The sequence below is a fragment of the Aythya marila genome (assembly GCF_965140915.1).
Source record: "Aythya marila genome assembly, chromosome: W".
Taxonomy (NCBI): Eukaryota; Metazoa; Chordata; class Aves; order Anseriformes; family Anatidae; genus Aythya; species Aythya marila.
This window is the reverse complement of record NC_139081.1, coordinates 11,929,486-11,947,466: the sequence shown is the minus strand read 5'-3', so window position 1 is coordinate 11,947,466 and position 17,981 is coordinate 11,929,486. Positions and strand designations below refer to the sequence as shown.

The following is a 17,981-nucleotide window of genomic DNA, read 5'->3' as shown; positions in this document are numbered from 1 at the left end:
CACATTATTATTATTAATGATTATTATTATTTTCTGTCTTAATAAACTGTTTTTATCTCAACCTACAGGCTTCATTTTCCTATTTCTCTTCCCCATCCCAGAGAGGGCAGGGGGAGGTTGAGCGAACAGCTGTGTGCTGCCTAGCTGCTGGCAGGGTTAAACCACGACAGTCCTTTTGGTGCCCAACGTGGGGCACAAAGGGTTGAGATAACAACAGATCTGACCAGAGTATGTTAAACTAAAATTGGTATAAGTATTAGACCTGCTTAATAGTTGCTAGTCACGATGTTGATTGCTTTGATCTCAGGTCTGCTATGCCTGTTTTCCAAATTGAGTTTAATAGCACGTTACTTTCCGTATGTGCTCCCTGTTGTGCTGTTTATCCTTTCTGGGGCTTGGTTTAAGATCATTATTTTACTGTGCAGTGTGACACTGGCTTATGATATGATGAAATTGCTGGTTATGAGACTAACATGGTTCAGACCAGCATGTTCTTATTGTCATGTCTCCTGAATGTACTTCATATTTTGTTTAAGGTTAAACAACTACTTAGGAATGCCATCCAGAGATCTGCCCTGAGGCAGGATAGCTATGAGTGGCAGGGAGTGTGGGAAGATATGGGCAAGTTTCTAGAGCAGTGGGCACCTCCAGTGCTTTGGAAAGTCACTCCTGAACAACTGCAAAATCCTAAAAAACTGGTAGAATGCTTGAAAAAAGGGTGTCATGACTCTGGTAGTTCCAAAGTGACACAAATCACTGCAACGTGGTGGGGTCTGGCCCATGCCTATTGAGATGCAATGGATGTTACTATAAACCTAGTGACAGACCCTGCGGCCACTCCAAGTCCTGTGACAGGCCCAGCAGTTGTTCCAGCTCCTGTGACAGGCCCAGCGTTTGTTCCAACGCCTGTTTTGGGCCCTGTGGCTGGGTCAGAGAAATGAAATGCAAATTGCCTCTGAAGCCGAGGTGAAAAAAATGGTTTAGAAAGTCAGATCATTTAGAACGCAGAGAAACTCCTGCTAAGACTAAGTATGGAGAAGACGAAGCCAGGCCATCAGAGGAACAAGAGGAGGAAGATGAAGATGTCGCAGAAACGATAACTACCCAAACCCTATTCCAGTGTGAGCTACAAGATGTGTGAAAAGATTTTGGTCATTGTATAGGTGAGCAGCCTGTCACCTGACTGCTCCAGTGCCAATTGTCTGGAATTAGAGGGCAGGGAAGCCAAGCGACTGGGATCCCTTACTAGAGCTGCAGGCATTGACAAAGCAATTGGAGATGGAGCACAATCTCACAGCCTCTGGAGGTGTCTCATCTCAGCTGTGAGGGAAAGGTATCACTTCAAGGAAGAACTTGTATGTCTACCAGGCAAGTGGACCACTATGGAGAAGGGAATCCAGTACCTGAGGGAATAAGCCTTACAGGAGGTGATTTATGAGGACCTAGACAATGAACAAATATCCACAGATCCAAATGAAGTCAACTGTACGTGACCCATGTAGTGGAAGTTTGTACGGAGTGCACCATCATCATATGCCAGCTCATTGGCAATAATGGACTGGAAAGAGGATGAGGAACCCACAGTGGATGAAGTGGCTAAACAACTCCGGCAGTACGAAGAAAGTCTCTCCTCTTCCTTACAGGCCTGCGTCTCAGCTGTGAAGAAACTTTCAGAAGAGGTCCACCACCTTAAAGAGAATTTATCTTCCTCTCTACCTGAACAAACCAGTGTCCACCAACTAAAAGAGAATACTTTGGAGAAACTTTCTGGAAAGTGCCACCAAGTTGAAGAGAGATTTTTTTCCTCCGCCCCTGTACAAACCAGTGTCTCAGCTATCAGGGGTAAGCGTTCATCTGCACAAGGAAGACGATGTGGTGGGTACACACCCCATGCCACCCTGTGGTTTTATTTACAAGACCATGGAGAGGACATGAGAAAATGGGATGGAAAATCTACCGCGACCCTAGAGGCATGGGTACATGAGTTGCAAAAGAAAACAATTGGGAAAAGGGGGTTGTCTGAAAAGTTTGCTGCTCCAACTTCCAGCAGACAGTCCTTTAAACACAGAAACAAAGAAGATTCTGACCAGGACTAGAGGGGCCCTGCCTCCAGCCAGGAGGAGGAGAGGGATAATCGAGTTTATTGGACTGTGTGGATTCGATGGCCTGGCACGTCAGACACACATGTTAGGAATGTTTTAACAATTCGTGTCCATAAAGAACAGTCCTGTCTGACTCTGGGTCCTGCACTGGCAATTTAATTCTTGAACCACAGATGCAGTGTGTCCCAGTCTCCCCCTCATTCTAGTCCATTTATCAAGTCTTCAGAAAATACTCCTCAAATTTATGAACCTGTTTGCTTTTGTTATTCCGGACTTCTATTTCTAACAGTTACAGCCTTTTTTTTTTGTCTTCTTCGAGATTAATTTAACACTGCTATAGGTGTGACTGTCCCTGTGAATGGCTGGTGAGAAATGTTTTAATTACTCGTGAAGTGTCAATAAGAAAGCTATTTGTGTTTGTATGAAGTCTTTGATGTCTGGGGTTTCAGAACAGCTGATACGAACTAGTGACTGTTATGGGATAATATGCAGGCCTCTGATATCTGGCCAGGTGGCCAAGAGATTAAGAAGAAGAAGAAAAAATAAGATGAAGGGCGGCTAGGAGACAAAACTTGCAGGGGATGTTCTATAAACTTGATACGGTGCCAAGGGAGTACAAAGGGGAAGGACGAGAAAAAAACTTGGAGAGGAAGACTACGAGCCTTCAGCATGAAAGACCCCTAGAGACCCTCAGAGGGACCACCGGAGACTGATGCGCATGCTCCAGTAGGAGGGACTGGACCCCAGAAGCTAATTTTAATAATCTATTTTTTTAGAAGTAGTAATGAATATGTATTAGTCTAGGAGCATAAAAATCAGCTACTTGATGTAACTGGTGTGCATCCTGGTGGAGCAGAGACTCCCGGTGCACCCAGCGCTGTTTGCTTACCTCTATTCTTTTAATAAATCCTATTTTTTTATTTAATCCTATTTTGAAGATTGAGACATTTCTAACACACAGAAGTATAAGACTTTAGTAGACACTGGTGCACAATGTACTCAAATGCCATCAAGCTATAAAGGGCCAGAGCCCATCTGTATTTATGGAGTGATGAGGGATCCCAGCAGTTAACTGTATGGGAAGCTGAAGGGAGTCTAACTGGGAATGAGTGGCTAAAGCACCGTATTGTGACTGGCCCAGATGCTCTGTGTATACTTGGCATAGACTATCTTAGAAGAGGAAATTTCAAGGACCCAAAAGGGTTCCGGTGGGCTTTTGGCATAGCTGCCTTAGAGACAGAGGGCATTAAACAAATATCTACCTTACCTGGTCCCTCTGTTGTGGGGTTGCTGAGGGTCGAAGAATAGCAAGTGCCAATCGCTACCACAACTGTGCACCAGTGGCAATATCACACCAACCGAGACTCCCTGATTCCCATCCATAAGCTAATTCATCAATTGGAGAGCCAAGGAGTGATCAGAAAGACTCATTCACCTTTCAATAGTCCCATATGGCCAGTGCGAAAGTCTAATGGCGAGTGGAGACTAACAGTGCCTGAATAAAGTCACGCCACCACTGAGTGCTGCAGTGCCGGACATGCTGGAACTCCAGTACGAACTGGAATTGAAGGCAGCCAAGCGGTACACTACAACAGATATCGCTAATGCATTTTTCTCCATCCCTCTAGCAGCAGAGTGCAGGCCACAATTTGCTTTCACTTGGAGGGGAGTCCAATATACTTGGAATCGGCTGCCCCAGGGGTGGAAACACAGCCCCACGTTGGGTACCAAAAAGGACTGTCCTGGTTTAACCAGCTAAACACCACACTGCCGTTCGCTCACCCTCCCCCCTCCCTCTCTGGGATGGTGGAGAGAAACGGGAAAGTAAAGCCCGTGAGTTGAGATAAAGACAGTTTTTTAAGACAGGAAAATAATAATAACAACAACAATAACAATAATGATGAAAATAATACTACTAATAATAATGTGTACAAAACAAGTGATGCACAGTGCAATTGCTCACCACCCACTGACCGATGCCCAGCCTAACCCCGAGCAGTCTGGCCCCCCTCCCCCGGTTAGCCACCCCTATATATTGTTTAGCATGATGTCAGATGGTATGGAATACCCCTTTGGCCACTTTGGATCAGCTGTTCTGGGTCTGTCCCCTCCCAGCTCTTGCTGCACCCCCAGCCTGCCCATTGGCAGGACAGAGCAAGAAGCTGAGAAATCCTTGGCTTGGTGTAAGCACTGCTCTGCAACAATTAAAACATTGGTGTGTTATCAGCACTCTTCTCATCCTAAGCCAAAACATAGCATTCTACCAGCTACTAGGAAGAAAATTAACTCTGTCCTACCTGACACCAGGACAAGGACTTTCCTCAGCTTGGTACAGATCCATGCTGAAGAACATCTTGAAGAGCTGCTGTTTGTGGGGAGGTCATGTAGGATCAGTTTGGGAAGGATGGCATCCTATGGGAGTGACTGTGGTGGTTTTACCATGCTGGGCAGCTAAATCCCACAACCGCTCTCTCAATCCCCCTCCTTTAGATGAGGAGGGGGAGAAGTAAAGCAAAGAACAACTCACGGGTTGAGATAAGGATAATTTAATTAAAGGGAAATAATTATAATAATTAAATAAAGACTACCATGAACTAAACAATTTAACTAAGGGGAAATAAAAAGGGAAAGGGGAAAAGGGAGGGGAAAAGGGAAAATAAAAAGAAGGGAGGAAAACAAACAAACAAAATAAATGAAAGCTATATGGAAGTGCAGAGGAAAGAAATTACTCTCTACTTCCCACAAATGAGCGATGATTGACCACGTCCTTGAAGCAAGGCCTCAACACACGCAGCCGGTGTTCGAGAGGAGGACCGACGTTTTCCCAATGAGAGCCCACCCCCCCCCTCTTCTTCCTGTTTCCACCTTTTATTGCTGAGTGTGACATCACATGGTATGGAATATCCCTTTGATTGGTTTAGGTCAGCTGCCCTAGTGATGTTTCTCTCCTCACTTTTTGCCCACCCCCTAGGAGGGTTAGAGAAAGGCCCAATGCTGTGCCACTGCTGCTCAGCAGTAGAAACAACACTGGTGTGATAACACTGCTGTTCCAGCTACAAGTACAGAGTACGGCACTGTATGGGCTGCTGCTGGGAAAGTTAACATTCCAGCCAGACTCAGTACAGTGACCCCTCACTTGAAGGGGGGGAGAGTAATCCCGCACTTGAAAGGGGGAGAAGGGGAAGAGAGAAACATGGAGGGAGCAGCGGAGACGAAGCATCATGGACTGATGCCCCTATTCCTTATCACCCTGCACCTCTTGGCGGGAGGAGGTAGAAGAAGTGGGGTGGTGGTAAAGTTGCTTCTAGTTGTCTTTTAGTTGTCACTGCTCTGCACTGCTATGTGCTGGCAATAAATGATGTTAATCTTCCCCAAGTCTGTCCTGTCTGGGACAGTAGTTGTGAGCCTTGGTCCTTACCTCAGCCCATAAGTTGTTTCTTTGTATTTTCTTCCTGTATCCTGCTGAGGAGGGGTGTTGAGAGAGTAGCATGGTGGGCACCTGGGAGACAGCCAAGGTTAACACACCAAAGCTGGGCATTGAGTTTGGGAGTAATTTGGAAGTCCTGGCACAGTGGAAGCTTCCTGTACTGTTATTGCTTTATGTGCATTCCCCTCTGCAGGGTAACCAAACCCCACTGCCCCTCCTGTGGCTCTCTGGGACCTCTCTGCAGTCACCGCATGAGGCAGCATGCATGCAGGGGTAAGGAAATGTTCCCCCAGCACAGCCCCCTGCCAGCCCTCACTGCCCTGGCCCCCACTGCCCTTCTGTTTTAGCAGCCTCCCCCCTTCTCCCAGCCCTGCCCCAGCCCTAGCATGTCCCTCACAGGGATAGACAGCCCTGCCCTGGGGCCTGCTGGGCTCTGGGCTTGATGAGGGACCAGGCTGGGCTGGCCGTTCCCCCGGTACAGGCCCTGAGCCCAGCAGGAGGATGGAGGTGCTCACGTTTCAGTGATCGGCCATCCCCAAACCATGGTGGAAAGCTGGTGCTGGGAACTACTGGCATGAGGGGCTAGGCCTGGTGGTAATTTTCCTGGGCAGTTTCTCCTTCTTTCCTGCTACAAGTAGCAGAGCAAATCATGTCTGACCAATCTGGTGGCCTTCTATAATGGAGTGATTGCATCGGCTGACAAGGGAAGATGGCACCTAGCTGGACTTCTACAAGGCCTTTGACTCAGTCCCACATGACATCCTGATCTGCAATTTGGCAAGTGGCGGATTTGAAGGGGGGATCATTCAGTGGGTAATGAATTGGCTTGAAGGCTGTGCCCAGAAGTGTTGGTCAATGGCTCCATGCCCAGGTGGAGGCCAGTGGCAAGTGGTGTTCCTCAAGGGTCTGTCTTGGGACTGGTGCTGTTTAGTATTAATATCAACGACACAGACAGTGGGATCGAGTGCACCCTCAGCAAGTTTGCAGATGACACTAAGCAGAGTGGTGCAGCGATACACCAGAAGGAAGGGATGCTATCCAAGGGACCTGGACAAGCTAGACAAGTGGGCCCATGTGAACCTAATGAGCTTCAACAAGACTAAGTGCAAGGTGCTGCACCTGGTTCAGGCAATCCCAGACATGAGGACAGACTGGGTGAAGAACTCATTGAGAGCAGTCCTGCAGAGAAAGACTTGGGAGTTCCAGTGGATGGAAATCTCAACATAAGCCAGCAGTGTGTGTGTGCTTGCAGCCCAGAAGGCCAACTGCATCCTGGGCTGCATAAGCAAAAGATAATGGCAGGACAAGGGGGAAGGTTTTTAAAGGAAAAGAGAGGAGATTTAGATTAGAGATTGGGAAGAAATGCTTCACTCAGAGGGTGGTGAGGCACTGGAACAGGTTGCCCAGAGAAGCTGTGGATGCCCCATCCCTGGACGTGTTGAAGGCCAGGTTTGACGAGGCTCTGGGCAACCTGATCTAGTTGTTGGCATCCCTGCCCATGGCAGGAGGGTTGGAACTAGATGATCTTTAAGGTCTCGTCGAACCCAAGCTGTTCTATGATTCTGTGATTCTATGATCTCTGCCTTGAGGTATGCTGCTTGAGAACCCCTTGGGCATGGGGATGGTCGGCAGGGTCCCAGGACCTCCTCTGCCTGCTCCCTCCTCCCATGGGGCTCATGGAGGCTGCCAGCCCTGCAGAGGACCCAGAAGAGGGCTTGTCCTGCCCGTGGTCACAACTGGACCATGGCCCTCCAGATTCACCCCAGCACCTCCAGCCTTGCCCAAGGGTTATGTTTGGGGTACTGGGGTACTGGCAAGCACTGAGGGTGGGGAGATTGTCTCAAGGACATGTGCTCAGGACAGGGACTGAGGAACAGCATGGGTCCTGGGTCATGCTTGCCTCTTCAAGGCAATTTCCAGCCCAGATTATGCCTTCAGTCTCCATCCCTCCTCGGATCTTTTTGGATACTCCTGGTTAACTCTGTTCTGGCTGTTCTGGTCAGAGTGGGAAACACGCAGTGTACTGGGTCTGGCTGGGATGTTAGCTTTCCCTGCAGCAGCCCATACAGTGCTGTGCTCTGCACTTGTAGCTAGAACAGCAGTGGTATCACACCAGTGTTGTGTCTGCTGCTGAGAAGTGCTGGCACAGCATCAGGACTCTCTCCCACCCTCCCAGAGCCATCAGGTTGGGGGTGGGCAAAAAGTGAGAAAGGAACATCACCAGGGCAGCTGGCCTAAAGCAACCAAAGGGATATTCCATACCATATGATGTCACACTCAGCAATAAAAGGTGGAAAAAGGAAGTAGAGGGGAGGGGTGGAATCTCGTTGGGAAAACGTCAGTCCTCCTGAAAAACAGCTACTGAGGCCCTGCTTCAAGGACGTGGTCAAGCATCACTCATTTGTGGGAAGTAGAGAGTAATTTCTTTCCTCTGCACTTCCACACTGCCTTTACTTGTTTTGTTTTCTTTTCCCTTTTCCCCTCCCTTTTCCCCCCTCCCCCATTTTCCCTTTAGTTAAATTGTTAAATTAATAATAATATTTTATTTTTCCCTTTAATTAAATTACCCATATCTCAACCTGTGAGTTGTTCTTTCCTTTACTTCTTCCCCTCCTCTTCTGAGGGGAAGTGAGAGAGTGGTTGTGGTGGAGTTCAGCTGCCTAGCATGGTAAAACCACCCCACCCAAATGGATAGGAATGAGTGCTACCAAAACTCCTTCCCCAGGGGTCTTTAGATATGCAGGATGCTTGGAAGGATTATGGAGCATTTCCAAAGGTACTAGGTATGTTCAGATATGCCTGAGGACGACCTGAATCCCCCCGCAGTCTCCCTTGCCTGTGCCTGCTGCATCCCCATTGCTTCCACAGAGACTGCAGACACCTCCTTTACCTCAGATACAGAGATATCACACAGAGGCTATGAGAGAGTCGGCTCACACCCAGATACATACTTTATGTGGGCTCCAGGAGAAAGAGAGCAGGTTGATGCCTCAGCAGAAGTGGAAGGAATCCAAACAGTTGTGAAGGAACAGGGTAACCACTTATAACAAAAGCAACAGAAAAAAAATGTATTCGTGTATATTAATAAATCATACATATTATATGCATAAAAAAACAGTAACAGCAACTAAAAACAAACAGGTCTGTCATGGGACAGACTGTGAGTCATTTGTGGAGAGAGAGGAAAAGTTTATCACTTCTGAAAAATGTCCATGAAATCACTTTCCTCAGGGCATCCTTCAGCTCCTGGTTCCTCATGCTGTAGATGAGGGGGTTCACTGCTGGAGGCATCACCAAGTACAGAACTGCCACCACTACATTCAAGGATGGGGAGGACAGGGAGGGCGGCTTCAGGTAGGAAAAAATTCCTGTGCTGATAAACAGGGAGACCACGGCCAGGTGAGGGAGACATTTGGAAAAGGCTTTGTGCCTTCCCAGCTGAGATGGGATCCTCAGAACAGCCCTGAAGATCTGCACATAGGAGAGCACAATGAAAACATAACACCCCAAAAACGGAAAACCACTCAATATGAGGAGTGCAACTTCCCTGAGGTAGGAATTTGAGCAGGAGAGCTTGAAAATCTGGGGGATTTCACAGAAGAACTGGTCCACAGCATTGCCTTGGCAAAGGGGCAGTGAAAATGTATTGGTAGTGTGCAACAGAGCATTGAGAAAAGCAGTAACCCAGGCAGCTGCTGCCATCTGGGCACAAGCTCTGCTACTCAGGAGGGTCCCGTAGTGCAGGGGCTTGCAGATGGCAACATAGTGGTCATAGGACATGACAGTGAGAAGAAAATACTCTGCTGACATGAGAAAGGGGAAAAGAAAGACCTGTGCAGCACATCCTGAATAGGAAATGGCCCTGGTGTCCCAGAGGGCATTGGCCATGGCTTTGGGCAGAGTGGTGGAGATGCAGCCCAGGTCGAGGAGGGCGAGGTTGAGGAGAAAGAAGTACATGGGGGTGTGGAGGCGGTGGTCGCAGGCTACTGTGGTGAGGATGAGGCCGTTGCCCAGGAGGGCAGCCAGGTAGATGCCCAGGGAGAGCGTGAAGTGCAGGAGCTGCAGCTCCCGAGTGTCTGCGAATGCCAGCAGAAGAAGGAACTCGGTGATGGAGCTGCTGTTGGACATCTGGTGGTTCGGGGAATGGTGACCTGTCCAAGAAGAAAACAGAAGGAGATATTAAGACAGACTTCAGAGGACTCATTCCTGTTCACATTGGACTCATGGGGCTTCCTGTATGTGAAGGGAGACGTTTTCAGTGGTTGGGTCCCTGAATAGCATGAGTGGCATTTGGTCCATTGAGGGTTTTCCCTATTTAGCATCATGAGAGATTATGGCATATTGGTCATCAGCCAGTATATGGGAAGAAAGACAGATTCATCTCATCCTAGTTTACCCTCCTTCACAGATGATATCAGAACCAAAAGCAGGCTCATGAAGGCACAACTGGCCTAGTCATTTGCATACCTCTTTTTTTTGATAAGTTAGACTGTCTTCACATCAATTTCCCTTTATCACACCTTTTACCCAGGTACTGTATGTGTAATGGTATTTTAAAAGCTTGGAAGTACCCTTTCTGCCTTAGATGAAAGTAAAACTTCACTCTCTGCTCTCCAGAAGACAAAGTGCAACAAAAGTGTCTTCTTCTGTACCTCTTTAGGATTCCCCTGTAACATCAGAGAAATGGTAGAAATGCTTGGAGGCAAAATGCTCTGGTGTGGGGTGACTGCCCCAGAGGTTGCTCTGAAAAAGAGCCTGGACTGTGCTGAGTGAATGCACAACTCCTCTGTTTCCCTGCCCAGCTATGGGGAGAGGGAGGAGAGGGACAGGACGAGGCTCCTAATTCATGTGGCTGAAATAAGGGCTCTGAGAAATGCAAAAGGGCACAAAGAAGCAGTGCCCTTCTTGGGGCCTGTTGTAGCTTTCCAGGGATTACCTCAAGCTGACATCTCCTCAGGAGAATGACCTCATTGCCCAAACTGAAAGGACTGCATTGCACAGAACATGAAATTTTCAAAGGGGACTTGGACACCTGTGTCCAACGAAAACACCTCCAGGGCAGGGGCAGTGCCAGAACAGGAGCTTAACATCCCCCATCAGCACTGTTACTGCCAAAGAGTGCCACAGCGAGAACAAGAGCAGTGCACACAAATGGAGAAAGAAGGAAATGTACTGTCTTCCTCCAGCTGAGAGGAGACAGCCAGACACTCAAGAAAGCCTTCTCCCTAGCAGAGGCCCAGCCCAAGGCCTCCCTTGCTCTGCCCCCCACCAGGCTCCCTGCACATGGCCCTGGGGCTGCGGGGGAACCTGCTGGCAAACAGCCTGAAGGAATCCCTGGGGCTCCAGCCCTCACCTGTCACACACAGCACTTGACAGCAGGCTCATTTCTTCTTACAGAAAACCAATTAAGTGTAACAATCACATCTTGTCCCAGTATCAGTTTGGACATGAAGCTATGGTCAGGGACTGATATTTTTCATCCCCACTTCAGGATGGAATTCAGCAGAGTCAGTTGAGGCAGCTCATGCAGGTTATTCCTGGGGCTGGAAGGGGTCTCAGCTCCCTCCCATGTCTGCCACAGACCCACAGGAGCTGGGATTCCACTGGCCTCAGTTCAGGTGTCCACAACATAGGCACCTTACTGCGAATTACTGTGCCTTTATAGCTCCTTAGTGGAGATGGAGGATGGGCACAGGAGGGTAGACCTGTGACGGTCCAGGAGTTAGACATGGTGATCCTTATGGGTCCCTTCGAACTCGGGATATTCTCTGAAATACCTGGTAAAATTTGTGCTTGATCCTCTGCGAGTCAGGTGGAGGCATTCCTTTGGGTAACTGAAATGGCAGCACATGCCACATGTAGGACAACTGAACCTGTCCCTACTCCTTATGTGCAGGGCAAAAGGAGTCATGTGTCACAGGAAGAGCTAAATGTATTCGTTCCTCTTCTACATGGCCCTTGGCTGTAACGCTTTTGTGTCACGGACACCTCCACAGACCCTCAGATCTCACCAGCAAGGTCTCTCTGCCCTTTGTGCCTTGAGGCAGGACTCTGCAGGGGTACAAGAGGTGGTGGGTGAGGATAAAATCAGTGGTTACTTTGCAAACTACACCCTTAACAGTCCATGGGACCTAAGGGCCTGCATCCACGGGTACAGGGAGAGTGTTGTGGCCTGGAGGTACTGGCTCCTTATGATCCCAGGAAGGGATCAGACAGCACCATTCAGGTGCTGTAAGGTGTTGGGAATCGGCACAAAGGGCGTGGACACGAGTCCGTGGAACAGTTGTTCGATCTGGCTATTCGGGCAATAAAATGGAGCATGATCTGACTCTACTGGTGTCTGTCGTGCTTTCGGCCGTGCTTCTTGCAACGCGCTCTAACATATGGCGCCCGAACAGGCTGAGACCCGAACAGGCTGAGACCCACACAGGCAGAGGGATCGGAGCGGCGCCGGGACATCGGAGCGGCGCCGGGAGACCTGAGGCACACGGCAAGCCTACCACCGCACAGAGAGAGCACTGACTGACGCTGCAGGGCTACGGCCAACTACGAGAGACAAGGACAGACCTGGCGGACGCCGGAACACTTGAGAGACGTTGAAACACTCTACACACCGACCTGAACAACGGAACCGCGCAGGGACGCGGGAAAAAGGAGCCGTGGAAAACGCAGGGAATTGAAGTAATCGCAGTGCGATGCGGGACATCCGAGATCGAGTTGCTACGGGAGACCAGAGGTGTCAGTGGACAACGGCAGCTGACCCTCACCATGTGGCGAGTTGGCACATAGCAGAGGGGCGGACATCAGGACCCTGCAGCCTGTCTGACAGAACCATGGAGGCAGCAGCGGCTGTGCTGCTTCACTCTGGCATTCTTTTTGTAAGAGGTTTATCTTGCAATGCAAAAAAGACTATTCGTCCCCAGATCGGTGTTATAACTATGTTTCTGGATAACATTCCGTGGGGTTGCCACATTCTACGGATTACTAATGACGATTTACCTTTATTGCAGGGCAGGAGTGCAGAGACGCAGATTACACTGCCAAATGACCACCGGCAGGCTCTTTCACAAACAGCTTCTAAGGTTGCAGCTGGCACTGCCTGCAGCCATATAGCAGACGTTACACTTTCTTTCCTAACTAGTAATCATGTGTCTCATTCATTTGTGGTGAATGGTCAGTGGCAAAAAGAAAAGGGGGAGAGTAAGGGGCGACAAAGACAGAAACGGTACCAGGAGGATGCCACTGACACTAACAGCATGGGTAATAGGAGTCACAGGTGACGGTGCGGGGCGGCGGTGGGCGCTGCCGCGCTGCAGGGCACTCTGCCTGCTGTTCGCCCCTGCCTGCCTGTGCACTGCTGAGCTGTGTCATATGAGAACATGCCAGGTAAAAATCAGCTGTGGTCCTCAGTCAACCCAGTGTATCCCAGTGTCCTGGAAATGTGATGGTAAAAAAGACTGTGACAGAGATCCTGATTGCAAGGATGAAAGTGATGAAATTAACTGCCCTTCTTGGACCTGCAGGCCAGACCAGTTCAGATGTGAAGATGGGAACTGTGTCCATAGGAGAAGGCAGTGCAGTGGTGTGAGAGACTGTCTGGATGGCACTGATGAACAAACTGTAACAATGTTATTCAGTGCTCTGGACCTGGCAAATTCAAGTGCAGAAGTGGAGAATGCATAGATATCAATAAAGTGTGTAACCAGCAGAGAGACTGCAAGGACTGGGGTGATGAGCCCCTGAAGGAATGCAACATAAATGAATGTGACTGTCCAGCTGGGTTTGAGTTTGTAGACAAGAGAAACTGTGGAGATATTGATGAATGCCAAAACCCTGGTATCTGTAGTCAAATCTGTATCAACCTGAAAGGTGGCTACAAATGTGAATGTAGCCCTGGCTATCAGATGAATCCTGCTACAGGAACCTGGAAAGGGCCATACGGGTACAAAAATACAAATAACACCTGTGATTACAATGACGCTGCTAAGCAGAGTTTAGTGGTTTATAGCATGGAGACAAGGGGTAACAACTACAGTGTTTGGAACAATTGTACAGCTTTGGCCTTACCTCCTGATGTTTTTCTGATTTGTGAGGATAGGGCCTGGCAAGGTATCCCTGCAAATGCTATCAGATGTCCATGTTACTTAGATAAACTCATTGTATTTGCTTCTAGCTTGTTACAGTTGCATGAGATCACCAGACATAAATGGGCATTGCTTGCACTGGATTGTAATGATAATGTTGAATTATGTGGGGTTGCAGCTAGAGCGGCATTGGCAATTTTAGTGCCTGGAGTGGCATCTGTGGCCGCACATAACAACTGCTCGGCTGCGGGGATCGGCTGCGGTGTGGACGCCCCTAGGTGCACCCTGAGCGTTTTGTTTGGAGGGGACTCCACTTTCAGCTGCTCACCGCAGGAGCAAAGATCTCCTGAAGCTGCAGACAAACAGTATGTTTTCGGCTGCTGGAGGGATACTAACTGGAGTGTTAATAATTGTATGTGTTATTCTTAAATGTCCAGGTATTTTGTGTTGAAAGTATTTGTGTAAGGGTAAGGTTTTAAAACAAAGTGTTGCAAGTCACTTCACGAGGAACACAATGAGAGACAATACTCGTTTGTTTGCTTATCATTCTAAATTATATTCTTGTGGTTATTGCCATAGTGCAGGATATTGCCATAGTGCAGGAAGGAAGGTTGCCATAGTGCAGGATATTGCCATAGTGCAGGAAGGAAGGTTCCCGGGATATTGCCATAGTGCAGGATATTGCCATAGTGCAGGCTGAAATCATAGGAAATTAGTGCCAGCAGGAATCATAGGAAAATGGAGGACGAAGTAGCCTTAGATTTATTACAGCGCTTTTTAGAAAAACAGGGAGTAGACTGAAAACAACTAGCGGGACTAGTTGTGATCGGTCGAGCAAAATCATGTTTCACAAGTACGGAGTCATTGTTTGAAGTAGCCGCTTGGAGAAATTTAAGGGAATGTACTGTTTAAACCTTTTTGATCATAATGAGTCAATTCACAAATCCATTACTTTCCTGAAAGAGCACATGAGAAAGATTCAATATGGTATCAATCCTTTCAATCAATGGTTCACTGATTTGTTTGAAACAATGCATAGATGGTTACTGAGATTAGTCAAAGAGGGATTAAGGATTCTGTTTGCTGTGGTGTCACTCATCATTGCATGTGATATTGTGATAAATGTGGTTAAAAGGTCTATTGCAAAGTGTTTTCATGCTCTTGATTATAGTAATTGTAGTGTTAGCAAAGTGGACTAAAGCAGCCATAGAATCTGCACACGCCGAAGACGACCATGAAGAGGTTCCTGATAATCATTCTGACAATGACATGGGCTGCGATACCTCAAGGACTGCCAAGGACAGCCTTCGATTCAAAGGAGAATGTCTGGGTATCTCTAGCTAGGGAACTGAATAACACCACCTTCTGTGCAAGTCTAGCCAGCCCTAGCACACCTTCTGTTACATACCTTGGCAGGGTACCATTCATTGACTATAGTAATTGTAGTGTTATTAGGTTTAAGTTGTGTTACCATTAAGTGAGTAGGTTTAAGTTGTGTTACCATTAAGTGATTACAGTAATTGTAGTGTTATTAGGTTTAAGTTGTGTTATGTCATTGTAGTTGTGTTAGGTCATGTATTCAACATCTGATGGAAAACACCTTCGGCCAAGTACTGCTCGTACTAAAAGAAAAAGTGGGAATTGTTGGGAATCGGCACAAAGGGCGTGGACATGAGTCCGTGGAACAGTTGTTCGATCTGAGCTTGTTTTAAGCAACCAGGAGTAAGCCTCAGCAAATCCTATGGCTTGCTGTAGCTGAGCAAACCAAGCTACCAGGGTAACTATGAGAAGTTCCCATGACAGTGTTCCCACATCGCCCAATTGAGGAATTCAGAAAAATATTGTTACCAGCAGCTGGCTTCAAGGACAAGGTCTGCGTGACTGCTAATCACAAGGGGGTTGTTTTCTTGCAGGTGTGGTTGTTTTCTTGTAGTTGTTTGTCTGAGTGCTTTTGACCAATAATCTTGTGTGAAACACTGTCCGCCCCTGTTAAGTTCACTATAAAAGTTAGGCTATTCGGGCAATAAAATGGAGCATGATCTGACTCTACTGGTGTCTGTCGTGCTTTCGGCCGTGCTTCCTGCAACGCGTTCTAACAGTAAGGGATCATTTAACTGCGCTCAGAGCTAAGACTATAAGGAGAGAAGACTATAGACGATCTATTGAATTTGGTGTGACTTCATTCTAGACACAGTACTGTTAGTCTCAGCTCTCCATTACATGTTTGCACTGACCCTATGGGATTATTAAAGGTGAGCGAGTTTTGCTGACCCATCTTGGCTCCCCAGATGATGAGTCAGCATATATATGTTCATTAGGGAGTCTGGGATAGAGCCATATTGCCACTGGTGCACCATTTGGGTAGCTACTGGCACTTTGACCCTCAGCAACCCCACAACTGATGGATCCTGTGAGGGACCGGGCAAAGTAGAAAAATGTTGAATGTGCATAAATCAGCATAAATAACCTCCTGCATGTCCAATTCCATCAGATATGGGCTGCTTCTCTCCCTGGTGGTCCATTTGCCTGGGTGACATACAACATCTTCCTTGAAGGGATATCTTTCCTTTACACCTGACAGGAGTTACCTCAAGAGAGGGAGGATTTGTGTCCCCTTTCCAATTGCTTTGTCAATGCCCCCTTCCCTGGGGAGGGATCCTGCTGCTTGGCTTCCCTGCCCTCTAATTCCAGGCTACTGGCCCTGTTATCCCCATATCGGAGCAGCCAGGTGACAATGCGCTGGCCTAGATGATGGCTGAAATCTTTACACATCTCACAGCTACTCAAGGAATCAGGTGCTTACTGCTGCTTTTATATTATCCCTGTCTTCATCCACCTTTTCCTCTGATGGCCCTACTTGGGAGTAGCCTGCCTCATCTTCTTCCTCCTTCCCTGTATGAGGAGGAGCTTCTTTCCTTGCTAAACAAGCTAATCTCTCTCTCTCTCTCTCTCTTTTTTTTTTTCTTTTTTTTTTTTTTTTCTCTCATATATACATATGACTGATAGAGGCTCAGGTTGGTTCTCTGGCCCAGTCTCAGGGATTGGAGTTGTGTAGATTGGAGCTCAGTAAGCATAGGCCAAGCACCAGCACATTGCAGTGAATTCTGTCTCTTTGGAATTGCCAGGGTGATGACACTCCTTTTTCAAGCATTCTGCCACTTTTTTTAGGATTCTGTACTTGTTCATGGGTGAAGTAACAAAGCATTGGAGGTGCCCACAGTTCTAGGAGCCTGCCCATATCCTCTCTCACTCCCTGCCACTCATAATAATCCTGCCTCAGGGCAGATCTTTGCAAGGCATTATGAAATACTTTACTCTAACCTTAAACAAAACCTGAAACACATTCACAAGAAATAGGAATAGGAACAGACTGGTTTGAACATCCCAAGAACATTCAAAGTTTTGAAGAGCTATTGTAACTAGCCTGGAGGAGAAAGGGGCAGGTGAAGGAGAAAGTAAAAGGGAAGAAGTGGGGAGAAGTGTCCCCCCTCATCCCTCCCACAGATTGGCTCCCCGAGGAGAGAAGGCAAAGACTGTCAATTACGAAGCGTTTCTGGGACAAGATTCCTCAAGTATGGAGGTGACAGCAATGCCATACAACTACCAGATTAGTCTCATGACCAGTTATTTTATCATAACACAAGGCAGTGTTAGGCAGTAGAGTAAACTAATAACCATAAACCAGCCCCCACAAAGGATAAACAGCACAACAGGGAACACACACAGTATGTAATGTGCTATCTAACGCAGTTCTGAGACCAAACACTACTACACCAACAAAAAATGAACATTGTGGTCAGCAACTATGAAGCTGATAACTGATGAAATCTGATAACTATGAAGCTGATAATGCTTATAAAAAAATTATTTGAACATGATCCAGTCATATCTGTCATTATCTGAACCGTTTATGGCCCCACACAGGATCCATTCGAGAAGGAGGGCATCCCACAGGAGTGCCCCAGGGAGGGCAGAGATTGACCGTCGAGGAGCAGTGGAAACAAATGTCATGGACTGACTGCAATCCCCATTATGTCATGGACTGAGTGCAATCCCCATTCCCCTGCACTGCTTAGGGGAAGGAATTACAGGAGGCTGGATGGGGGGAATGGTGTTTTTAGTTTGTCTGTGATTCCTGATGGTTGTAGTCCATCGCTGATAGGCAATAAACTATATTAATCTGCCTATGCTAAGTCTGTCTTGCTCGTGATGATAATTGGTGCCCGTGAGGATATTTGGTGGGTGAGCTCCTGTTCTACCTCAAGCCTTGAGCTATTTTCATAATATTTTTTCCCCCTTTTTCCTGTGGATGGGGAAGTGAAAGAGCAGTTGCCGTGAAGTTCACCAGCGTAGCTGGTTAAAACCACC

General features: G+C 47.6%; 1 protein-coding gene across 1 annotated transcript; it reads right to left on the bottom strand.

Annotated features, from left to right (window-relative positions):
- Positions 1–8,694: 8,694 nt before the first annotated feature.
- On the bottom strand, positions 8,695–9,657 carry LOC309889505 (olfactory receptor 14A16-like; the record flags this gene model as incomplete). Its single annotated transcript, XM_082782354.1, has 1 exon — positions 8,695–9,657. The coding sequence occupies one exon, from the start codon at positions 9,655–9,657 to the stop codon at positions 8,695–8,697; it is 963 nt and encodes a 320-aa protein (XP_082638480.1).
- Between the last annotated feature and the right edge of the window lie 8,324 nt (positions 9,658–17,981).